The following is a 12,617-nucleotide window of genomic DNA, read 5'->3' as shown; positions in this document are numbered from 1 at the left end:
TGGGGGCAAACTTTGCACCCACTTTTCTCTTCTTCAAAGCATCCTCCAGAATATCTTAAATACTTGATTTGGAGATGCTGATCAATTGAAATTTGTGTCAGAACAATGCTCAGCACACTACAGCCACTTGCCTGCTACTGGACACTGCCTGCTTACGGTTAAAATGCACTTACAGCATTGCCGGCTCTTCCGATGTGTGCTGCTGTTGGGAATTTGTTTCCGCTGGTCACTGCCAATCAGGTGACAGTATACACAAGCCTATGAGAATCACTAAATCTAATGACTTTTTTGGGGGAAGACTTGAACTGGTTATCCACATAGATAGTGCAAGACAGATGATTGTTGATCTGGCTATTATGAATTATAAAGTAGTTATAAATTTAGTTGCTGGTTTTTGTATGTATTTCTTGTACTGTATGTTTCTCAGAATATGTCAAGATGTTTTGAAATCTTGTTTCCTATTACAAAGTTACAGTTTCGCTGTGAGCTGGTGAAGCCACCGGTTGTGAGTCAAGGGAAACACACTGTTCTGTAGTGTAGCCTGAGGTCTAGGTTAGGTTGAAATGTCACAGTTTGGTTGTGAGTTGGCAAAGCCAAATGTGACTGGAGGAAAATTGTCTGTGGTGACAAACTGATCTGTACTGTAGACCAAACTTTGTGGGGTATTTTCAAAGTGCCCAGACTTTAATCGTTGTAGTTACACAGGGACATAAAGAGTGTTGTTTAAATTTTATGGAATATTCTGTATTATATGATAACATTCCACATAATATATTCCACTATGTCACAAAGTAATTTGATACACTTCACACCATGAAAACCTTTATCCGACATTGGTTTCGCCATCTTGCCTAATCATGCGACTTATTATTCATCGTGTTTAGTTTCGACATTTACCGTACAAACAGTTAGCAAGTGGAGCACGCAACACAAAAGCCAGTGACACAATACGTGCGCTTTTACCCCAGTTCACGACTGACTAGTCAAATGCACACTTGTTGTATACAGTTGTTCATTCAAGTGCCACCGTAGTTACTGCACTGACGCCACCTACACACTAGGAATAAAATGAATCCTGGCACATTAAGGAATGGTGTAAACCAAGAAAAATTTTTTGTTGCCTGCCAGGCAAACATTATGATAATTTCTCATCTGTGCCCTATCACTTGTCAATAATGAATGAACTGACTGGAACTGATAGTCAGTCAAGTGCAGCAATGTATCTTTTTGGATTTACTTCATTAAAAAATTATAGGCTTCTCCTTGTATTAAAAACAGATGTTGTGCTTATGCTGCATTATTCTCATGCGTAATTTAGTTTTAGTATCTATGTCCACAAAGCGTACTACCTACAGTATCCATGACATTTTCTCTTCAATTTATTTATGTCACATTCATTTTGGTTATCTTTACTCAGGTTGTTACATAAGTATTACATGAAATCAATCCCACAATAACAATATTATGAAAAGAAAAGTTGTCACTCACGATACAGCAGAGATGCTGAGTCGCAGATGGGCACAACAAAAAGACTATCAGACATAAGCTTTCGGCCAATGAGGCGTTTCTTGTCTATTTCCGTCAAAGGCTTTGTTGGCTGAAAGCTTATTTGTGACAGTCTTTTTGTTGTGCCTCTCTGCGACTCAGCATCTCTGCTACATGATGAGTGGCAACTTTCCTTTCATAACATTGTTACATTCCGTCATGGATTTTCCTATCTCACAATAATTTAGCCAACATATTTTGGTATTGTTTTACTTCCATAAATTTCAACAGGCTACTGATACAAATGTGTGCAAGCATTAAGCCCAACAAAACTACAAAAAACCTGTTCACTGGACAAAGTGTACAAGAAAAACAATTTTAAGATGTCAAAACAGAATTCTAGGCATACCAAGGATGAAATTTGAAAATTTTTAATACAGCTCCCACACTTAACAGGTATATGTCTAGTTATCACTTGGTGGTTTTTTTTCTCCTCAAAATACAAGAAAATGCAAAACATTATTCCTGCAAGAGAACAAAAAATTGTAAATACAGAAGGTGAGGTAACTTAAACAGGCCACCCAAAATATATCCAGAATGAGTAAATACTGAGTGTTTCAAAATGAATACTATGGTCTTAAGGGTTTGTAGCATTTATTATGTTCACTTCCAATTATAAATAATACATCAAATGAAAGAGCAACAGGAACAGTTTTGAATGTATATGCACTGCTTCTCGTGAGTCATCTTTGCACACTAAATGTTGCTGCATGACAATGAAGATTTTCTGGATTGTGTTGCCTTCAGTGACGAATCAATATTTCAAGTAAGTGGAAATGTGACCTCACATAATGTGCACACCTGTGGCTCAGCAAATCCCCATAGCGTAATACGGTAACAACAAGACTTCCTTAAACTACATCTCTTTCCTCAATTGGAAGAAGCTGAACCTCAGAACTTCATTTGGTAGCAAGATGTTGCGCTGCCCCACTGGCATAATTCAGTAACAGTTGGTTCCTTTGATGTCATATCCAACTGCTGGATTGACTGCAAGGGGCCGGATGACACAGCTTGCTTTGCATGGCCTCCATGTCCACTCAGTGTGACACCATGTGATTTTTACCTTTGGGGGTTCATAACAGATCATGTGTATGTGCCTGTGCTACCAGCTGATCTACCTGACTTAAGGACAGTAAATAAAACAGAAAGAAACTTCCACATGGGAAAAATATATTAAAAACAAAGATTCCAAGACTTACCAAGCGGGAAAGCGCCAGCAGACAGGCACATGAACAAAACACACAAACACACACACAGAATTACGAGCTTTCGCAACTGGCAGTTGCTTCGTCAGGAAGGAGGGAGGGAGAGGGAAAAATGAAAGGATGTGGGTTTTAAGGGAGAGGGTAAGGAGTCATTCCAATCCCGGGAGCGGAAAGACTTCCCTTAGGGGAAAAAAAGGACAGGTGTATACTCGCGCACACACACACACACACATATCCATCCGCACATACACAGACACAAGCAGACATTTTCAATGTGTGTGTGTGCGAGTATACACCTGTCCTTTTTTTCCCCTAAGGGAAGTCTTTCCGCTCCCGGGATTGGAATGACTCCTTACCCTCTCCCTTAAAACCCACATCCTTTCATTTTTCCCTCTCCCTCCCTCCTTCCTGACGAAGCAACTGCCAGTTGCGAAAGCTCATAATTCTGTGTGTGTGTTTGTGTGTTTTGTTCATGTGCCTGTCTGCCGGCGCTTTCCCGCTTGGTAAGTCTTGGAATCTTTGTTTTTAATATATGACTTAAGAACAGGTTTGAAACAGTTGTTGCAACAATTACTCTAGACACAGTGATTACGGTTCAGGAAGAACCAACATGAGAAACTCACCTATCGATTTGAAGTGTGCCATGTGATGAATGGTACTCGCATTGAACACCTGTGAGAAAAACTGCTTTAGTTCCTCTCTCATTTGATGTACTGTTCATAATTGTAAGTTGAATGTGAAGAATGCTACAAAGTGCTGAAACCTCGATCTTCATTTTGAAACATCCAATACATCGAAGTGCACTTTTCACTGACTTGTAGCAATCAATTTCATGAATTTTCTGAACATGGAATTATTTTTTTTACATTTACAGCTGCTGAATGATGACACTGTCTGTTAGTACATCTATGTGAGTTTCTTTTGGCACAGAAAAGAACCTCTAAAGAGGGCTTCAATGACATAAAATATGAGGAACTTGATGAAACAGCAAAAAGATCAACAGTGCCACAAAGCACATAACTCATGTACAGCTCATGTGTTGTTTATTATTATGACTCTAAATCAAGTGCTCAAAATGTTAACCTGCAGTACTGATACATGCTATAAAGCAATTATGGATAGACAATACTGGATGCTGAATTTCATTTGGACTGATCGCAGCACAACCCATTGTTACATGCCATTTCATGTCTTTAGAAGCCATCAGTGTTTCTTTGTAGAACTCTTATTTTAATTTTCACCACAGATAAAAGATCAGAGCTGTAAGTCAATTTGGGTGCAGGCCATTATGTGTTTCCAAAGGACTGAGTAGTTTGTTAAGAAGGTCTGTAATTATTGAAATTGGCAGGACATCCATCATCTTGGTATCATATATATTATTTTAGGTCTTGTGGGATGCCTTCCAAAAACTGTGACAACATACATGTTTGGGACTAGATATTTACGGAATATTTACAGTCCCATCAATAAAACAGGAACTAAAGAAGTGATGCTTGAATAGGCCACACCACAAATTGAAAGACCAGGATAGATGTTTATCCACATCACTCAGTGTGTACTTTCAACTGACCAGTAGTGCATAGTGTGATGAATGACTTAGCATAGTTTGTCAATGATGCTTCACATGTAGAGAAAGAAAATTTGCATAGAAAGGTTGCATAAATTTTCAGTTTTCACAGACACCATGTGGAGAACTGAAATCTATTTCAAAAGTCATTGCTAAGAAACTGTTGATGAAACAAAATGTAGAAAGGATAACAGTGCATTGGAATATAGTATTCACACAATAATTCTTTGCCTAGCCCCACTCGCACATTCAAGACGTCTTGTAGTGGTGTGTGGATTGTGTGCTACCACTTCTAAAATGCTGTATTTCTCCCATCAGATTACATTCATTTTTGCTGGCATATTTTATATTTTACACTTGCAGCATCATGAATTTTTTTATAATGTTTGCAAAGACTGATTGTGATGGCTTGTCACTAGTCTCTCTGGCTACAAGAAGTGAACAGTAACCTCCCATGCCCAATGGGCAAATCTTCCAGCATTACCAGCCCAGTCAACTACTGTGACATTCACTGGTTAAAAAAAAAGGAACACTAAACTGCAGTTTCTGGGGGATACCAGGTCAAACGTATGTGGGTTTCCTAGGAAACTTCTGTGACAACTGTGACCTCGTGGGTATTACAGCTTAGCAGAGGCAAATGGTTTGCTCTAAGCTACATAAAGGTTCATGGTCAGCACTGGCGGAGCTGCTAAACAAGTTTTCACCAGTTACAGGACCCACCTGAGTGCTGTCATTGTTCCACCACTCAACAATGCTTTCCATCTAGACCATTCCTCCCATTTTCTTGCTGTTCAGACAGCTAGCCCCCAACAAACTCCGCATCACGAGCAGAACAAGTGAATGATCCAAGCAGGAAGAGCATGGCAATCAGAAAGCAACTGTGCTTCCCCCCTTTATCTATACCATAGAAAGCAGTTGGGTGACATCCCTGTGGCAACTATGGAGGACTCAACACATGGACAGTTGCCAACTGGTACCCTGCTTGCCACTGCTCACAGAGGCGTCTATAGACAAGTCTTCAGTGATCATTGGGTCTCACTTCAAAGGAGAACTCATCACTAAAGACAATTCTTCTCGAATCAATGAGATTCTAGGCTGAAGACATGTCCAGAGACGTCATGGACAGCAGTGGAATGCCAATCTGACTGTCACCCATCATACAGCCTGACAACCAGGAGTGATGGTCTGGGCCACTTTGGTTGTCATCCATTGCACCCTAATAGCACAGAGTAAGTCAATGATAGTCTATGCCTTACTTTGTTGCACTTCATAGCAAGCAGTCCTGAGCTTATATTTCAGCAAGTTTCTACTGCTTGTTATCTTACATGGCAAATCCTACTTTGGCCAGTAGGGTCATTGGATCTCTCCCCAATTGAAAACATTTGTAGCATTGAGGGCAGAGCCCTACAATCAGATTGGGATTTTGATGATCTAACACACTAACTGGACAGAATTTGGCACGGCATCTCTCAGGACATCAAACAACTCTATCAATCAATGCCAAGACGAATAATTACTTGCATAAGAGCCAAACGTGGGCCAGCATGTTACAGACTTGCCCAATTTGTGAAGATCTTTCTCTTGAACAATCATTCAGTTTTTCTGAAATTGTAACCATTTGTTTGTCTGTACATGCATGTCATATCTAATGATTTCCACCACACTAGGATAACTCCCTCATGGTGCCTCCTCCAATCCCACCCTCCCCCCCCCCCCCCCCCCAAATCTATGCGTGTATGCCTAACAAATTAGGTTGAAATCATTCCAGGGGTTTAGCATGAGCTTTTTACCCATGCCTTGGCCACATATGTGCATTTCAAATTTATTTCACACAAATATGTACATATATTTCACATGTATCTCTAGCTAATTTTGCCCTGGAGTTTCAGTTTCGAACAGGTCAATGTTTATGACATCATATTTCTTGAACTATGTGTTGTATGATGATACAATATTGCAAGTGCATCCAGTGGTATACATGGGTACCATCTGTGAAATGTGTTGTGAACCCACTTAGTAGTAAAGAAGTAATAAATTAAAATACCAAGGATGATGCGATGACTGTTCATGTACCTCAGTATTTGACATTATATCACCTAAACTATTTGTTATACAATGATGTGTGTTTGTAGGTACATTCCCTAACATCTGATGTCCGCAAAATGTGTTGTGAATAGATTCAGTTACAAAAAATTAATAAATGTAAACATCACATATGGTCCAGTGCTTTTTCCCACATCTCAGAGATTATGATGTCATATATACGGAACTATGTGCTGTACAATGATATTATTTTGCTGGTACATTCAGTGGTACACGTGAACACTGTCTGCAAAATGTTTCCCAAATACAGTTAGTTATAAAGAAGTAATAACTTAAAACATCAGGCTTCATAAGGCACTCTTGTTGTATGATCACGGAAAATTTATTAAGCAATAAACTCTTTCCCTTTCATCATCTTGTGGGGCTTGTCAGTGAGAAAAAGTTTTTCACGCATTTGATATTATGCATAAAGTTTGTTGCACATCTCTAAGCTCACTCATTCTTAAATAGTGTATGAAGAAAGTATGGATATTTGCGTGTTGTGGTCTACATATTTTTTCACCCCTCCATGAGCTCTGCTTGTGAGTTTCAACAATCCACAGGCACAATTCTCACATGTCAACCTAGACTTGGTATGATCACCACCTGTCACATATAGCTGTTGGTAATGCCTCACAGTGATAGACAGATAACCATGAGCCCAGAGGTATTCCCACTGGAACTGAGAATGTGGCATGTGCAATTTGCATTTTACTTTTTGGCTGTCCTCCCCAGTAGAGCTGGAGTACGACGAACCTCTGCTTCAACCAGGAGAGTTTTTCAACAATAACAATAACAACAATCCGACTCCCATGCTCTACTCCAGATTTCTTTGTGCATCTACAGAGTCAAATGGAAACCATGCACCCCGAGTGGGACGTGCGACTACACAGCTGCTTTTGTTTTCAAAGACCTGACGGTAGCAAAGTAGTTCTCCTGAGATGTGGCCCACTGAGCAGATCACTGGAGCCAGATTAACCAAGGACCATAAACACTTACACGACCATATGATAGGACATTCACTCTCCACATTAAAGGAGTAGGCACTGTGTGTTCATCAACTAGTGCAAGCTAGCCAACCTAAGTGCCAAAGATGTCGCTAAAATGCATGCCACCATCAGACGCAGAACACTCGCCACACTGCAGCTACCTACACTGCTACCACATCCAGAGCTATGCTGCCCATTTGGAAACTGAATGGCCACCACCTGCCCAAAGGCAATAGTCAGTTCACAACACCAACTGATCCACCAGCCTACAGCTACAACATATACTCGTTACTGTCTAAAAAGTTCAATTTCATTTTGATACAATGGACATTTAATAGCTCAAGTTTAAACACCCCTGCCCCTCCCCCCTGCCCCCTTTCCCATGTGGGGATGCAGTGTAGTGACCTCAGCTCACATCACTCCACACCTATCCACTGGTTATGTCACAAATGACCCATGCAGGAAAAACCACGCTCTCCAGTAGATAATGCGTCGCTACTTATGCGGCACGAGGATTGAGGCATGTACGGTTGTCAAATGGGTTTACAGAAAAATAACTGGCAAGATGAAAATAGTATATCATACGATAATATTTATTTATTTTGTTGTTGTACATACAAATGGAGAGTGTAATCTTTATGTAAAGTGTGTCATTTATAAAGTACTTACATATTTATAAATTTCCTCAAGCATATAATAACTTCAGTCCCAGTAGTTCTGCCTCACTTTTTACTAATTAGTGGTTTACATCTATCCTGTGTGTTGATTGACTCTTTTCAATCTTCTGTAAAACATTTCCTTTCTCTAATTGTCTCCTGTTCGTAGAGAAAAATCAGATCTTTCAAATAGTCTCTTTAGGTACTTTGGTTAAATCTATCACAACATTTATGTTGAATGGTGTTTCATGTTTTTGTTTCTTTAATATAATATTTTTACATAAACCCACAAAGTCCCATTTCATTCACAGGCAGAGAGGGATCATTTAACCACAATGAAACTGGACACAGCAGTAACCATTTCTGCAAAACTATTACACAATTATTTGAATTTAATGTTTTCAAGTGTCATATAAAGTGTTCTTGCCTCCAATGAGAAAACCCAAAACAACAATCGCACTTTCACTATCAAATTCTGTCACATTTGAAAAATTCTAGAATGATAAATCTTTTCAATTGATACACAAAAGAAAAGGAATTCATTTTCATCTGAGATAAATGAATCTTATTCTGTTAAGTGTGCTGATGGTGTACAGGTTTGAAAACATGACTACGACAAGCCACACATTTCAATGCAACTAGCAACTAAGATTCCAAGACTTACCAAGCGGGAAAGCGCCGGCAGACAGGCACAATGAACAAAACACACACACAGAATTACTAGCTTTCGCAACCGATGGTTGCTTCTTCAGGAAGGAGAGGGAAAGACGAAAGGATGTGGGTTTTAAGGGAGAGGGTAAGGAGTCATTCCAATCCCGGGAGCGGAAAGACTTCCCTTAGGGGGAAAAAAAAGGACAGGTGTACAATCGTATACACACACACGCACACATATCCATCCGATGTGTGTGCATGTGTGTATGCGATTGTACACCTGTCCTTTTTTTCCCCCTAAGGGAAGTTTTTCCGCTCCCGGGATTGGAATGACTCCTTACCCTCTCCCTTAAAACCCACATCCTTTCGTCTTTCCCTCTCCTTCCTGAAAAAGCAACCATCGGTTGCGAAAGCTAGTAATTCTGTGTGTGTGTTTTTGTGTTTTGTTCATTGTGCATGTCTGCCGGCGCTTTCCCGCTTAGTAAGTCTTGGAATCTTTGTTTTTTAATATATTTTTCCCATGTGGAAGTTTCTTTCTATTTTATTTACACCTAGCAACTAAATTTGTTTTAGGATACCACAATTAAATTTTGACACATGCTGTCAAGTGCACGCAATTCGAATGCATATTTACTATACACACAATTAAAAGAAAGCTCCTTCAGATTGTTGGAAAGCGTTTTGGTTTTGCAGCCAGCTGCTAATTTCTGGTTGGTACTGTATTTTGATGATGAGGAGAATAAACCTATGTACTTTGTTGTTAAACCCCACAGAAAGCAATGTATTGTGCTACAAATTGTAGAAATCACACACATCAACACTCGCTTTGCAAAATTAAAGATGACTTTTATTAAAAGCTTTCTAGGAAAATATAATCTTAGTGCTGTATGTGAGTGTTTTCAGCCATATCTTTCTCTGAGTGATGGAACCTAAAAGACTCAGTTAACTTCACACAACAATTACCAGATTTTTTTTTTAAAAATCAAGACACTCCATGCCATTATGTAATTACATTTCTTTTACCAGACTACTTTAAAAATACATAAACAAGAACCATACAATACAAATGTTTTCAAATGTGCAGTTAAAGTTTGTAAGAGTTAAGATTATTATAAAATCTTGACAAATAAAAGAACAGAACAATTCTAAAAAAGGAGATATATTAATTTATTATGAAAAAACTGCACAAAATGGAGAGACACATTTTACAAAATTATCATTAATACAGTGCCAGCATATTTCATCCACAAAAACAGTTACATTTAATAACATTCATCACTCTTTACAGAAATATTTATTTAGTATATAACCTGCTTAGAAATAATAAAATACTTCAACACACAAAAATTGCTAAATTTTTGTGTCAAACCATTTCTCAGTTTTGTCTTAAGAGTTTAAATTTCTTTGCAAGAAACAAACATACATTTCAAGCCTCCAACCATTCCACTGTCTTTTATTTAAGTAGACATCACTAAAATATTTCTCTTTATTTATACTTTTTAGTGGAATAAATCCATATTTTGATCAACATAATGAAGTTCTATGAGTGATGTTTTCTTATTGCTGCTAACCTTCACCTTTTGTACATACTTATCATATTGTTCCTCACATGCAACTAGGGGGATAGAAATCAAATAAAAATCTTGTCCAAATGCTTCTTGCAATAACTTCAGTAAGATATTCCCTGTTGTTGGCTAATAGCTGTCTATCACAGTAGAATATAGCTAAGCAACCTGTGCATAGTTCAAATGTAAACACTTAAAATATTGCTCCACCACAACCAGCACTTTTCAGAAAAAGATGCAGCAATTTTTTTTGCCAACTTCCAGACACCAACTTTACTAATTAATTGATAGTTTGCTCTATATAATCAAGTTTCAACAGCTAGATATCCCACATCAGAAACTGAGCACCTCAATCAAGATACATTACATGAACATAGACACATTTCTTGTATGTTTCGAGCACTTCAGAAAGAATACCAATCCAAACCCCCTATTGATATTAGATGACAATATCTCCCTACAAGCAATCACCTGACTGAAATGCAATAACATTTACACACTCAGCTTGAGACATTATAACAGTAATAAATGGTAACAAAACTTAGACTTGTGTGAGCACTGGACAATGTCACACACTGATTAGGCATTACATTCTGGTCAGAGCTGCTGAGAGCTGGCGATCATGTGTATGTGAGGTGTGCTTGCTTGTGTGAATGAAGGGTGTCTTCCTCTTTCTTTTGCTGATGAAGGCTGCTAATGTGTAAGTGTTTCAATTTCACCTGTCTGCAACTTATGGTATTTAATGATAATCTGAGGTCTAATTATGCCTGAAAAAAACAATCTGAGCTTCTGTTTCATAATTAATCATCACTGGTATAGGTCCTTACCTGCCTTTTTGACTTCCAATGACCATTTTAGACATGCTTCTGCTGGACTTTGAAATAATATTTGACAATCTGCAATTTATGTTCCACCAGGTGATATCAAATCAGATCTAAAGTGTATCAGACAGAAGTGAAAATACTGGCAGGGGTGTCAAATCTATGTGCTTCACATCCACGCAAAATACAGAGACTATAAGAAGAGGCAACAGAAAACAGCAATCGAGACGAGGAAGAATATATGAAGGAAGGTCAGACAAACTTTTTCCAACCAAATGTGTGGCTTCAAAAGAGGACTGTGGAACACATCTCTAGTGAATCAGGTTACAGAGTGTTATTTGATGACAGAAATGACCATTCAGCAAACATATCTGAAAGCAGAATCGACAGTGACAGGACACAGGCTGCTGTCTTTGCTCTGGTTTAAGTCTATGGATATACTACAACGACCTACTGCCTTTACATTGGAAAATGACAGTCACCACAGTGATGGATATGAGTGTATACTTTACTGGAGGACTCCACAGCAATACGATTCACACCAACAGATGAAGAATCTTTCTTCAATTTATCAAACATTGCAAAGGAAGTTATCAAAACCACTTCAAAGCAATTTGGGACTTTTCAATACTAATTACTTCTTACAGTCAGAGTGAACTTGGCCAATGTTTTCACTAAATGTGAAATGTGCTATTGTTTGTGATCATATATTTTTTATACAATATCCTGTCATATGAATTTACTGTGTTTTCAGGCAATGTCTGAAGAGTTAGGAAAATGTCTGCACTGTACATACTTGATCATCTTATGGGGCCATCATCCATGCTGACCAATGTTTTATCTTTGTCCACAGAGTATCCCACATCTCAGCACAAGTCCGCAGCTTGCGGTCTAGTGGCTAGCATAGCTGCCTCTGAACATGAGGTCCCGAGTTCGATTCCTGGCCAGGTTGGGCATTTTCTCCATCAGGGGACTGGGTGTTTGTGTTGTCACCGTCATCTCACCATCATTCAAGACAAGGCGAGACTGGAAATGGAAAGATTGGGAGCTTGTACAGGTGCTGATGACCATGATATTGAGCACCCCACAACCAACATCATCATCATCATCTCAGCAGAACCTTTCTTTATGACATGCATAAAAGTAAAGGTAAAGAATCTTTGACCTGAAGGTTGTTTTGGAGACCACAGTGCTTTACTAGGCATTGTCTTGTACAACATAGTACATCCTTGCCTTTCTCTGACCTTTGGACTGACTTATCAAGACAATATAAAAGGACCTATAGTTTAACATAGTTTTTGAGATAAAAACAACTTGAAGTTTTCCACATTAACAAATCAGTGACACAACTGAAATAAGGACAAGTGACAGAAAAATATCCTGGACTAAATGGAGATCTAATCCCATAAACTTGGATTTGAAGTCTGGCATTAAGTCACTGAGCCATGAAAGATCTATAGACTACTTATTACAGTCCTTTTTGTATGGATACGTAGCACCCTATGCTACAAAAAAATCAATTGAGTAAAATGTGGA

At 38.7% G+C, this 12,617-nt stretch overlaps 1 protein-coding gene across 22 annotated transcripts in view; it reads right to left on the bottom strand.

Annotated features, from left to right (window-relative positions):
- The window catches only part of LOC126267316 (longitudinals lacking protein, isoforms H/M/V-like), a 416,839-nt gene that overhangs the window by 210,773 nt on the left and 193,449 nt on the right, over positions 1 to 12,617 (bottom strand). For 2 of the 22 annotated variants that reach the window (XM_049972636.1, XM_049972664.1), the window contains exon 7: positions 8,058 to 8,203. The exons of the other annotated variants lie outside the window; for them this stretch is intronic. In XM_049972636.1, the coding sequence (XP_049828593.1) occupies positions 8,193 to 8,203 (11 nt within the window). In that variant the 3' untranslated portion in view covers positions 8,058 to 8,192. Of the gene's footprint in view, positions 1 to 8,057; positions 8,204 to 12,617 lie in introns of those variants that run through there. 22 annotated transcript variants of the gene reach the window in all.

This window comes from Schistocerca gregaria, chromosome 1 (genome assembly GCF_023897955.1).
Source record: "Schistocerca gregaria isolate iqSchGreg1 chromosome 1, iqSchGreg1.2, whole genome shotgun sequence".
In the NCBI taxonomy this organism is placed as follows: Eukaryota; Metazoa; Arthropoda; class Insecta; order Orthoptera; family Acrididae; genus Schistocerca; species Schistocerca gregaria.
The sequence above is the reverse complement of the archived record's forward strand: the minus strand, read 5'-3'. Positions and strand labels throughout refer to the sequence as shown.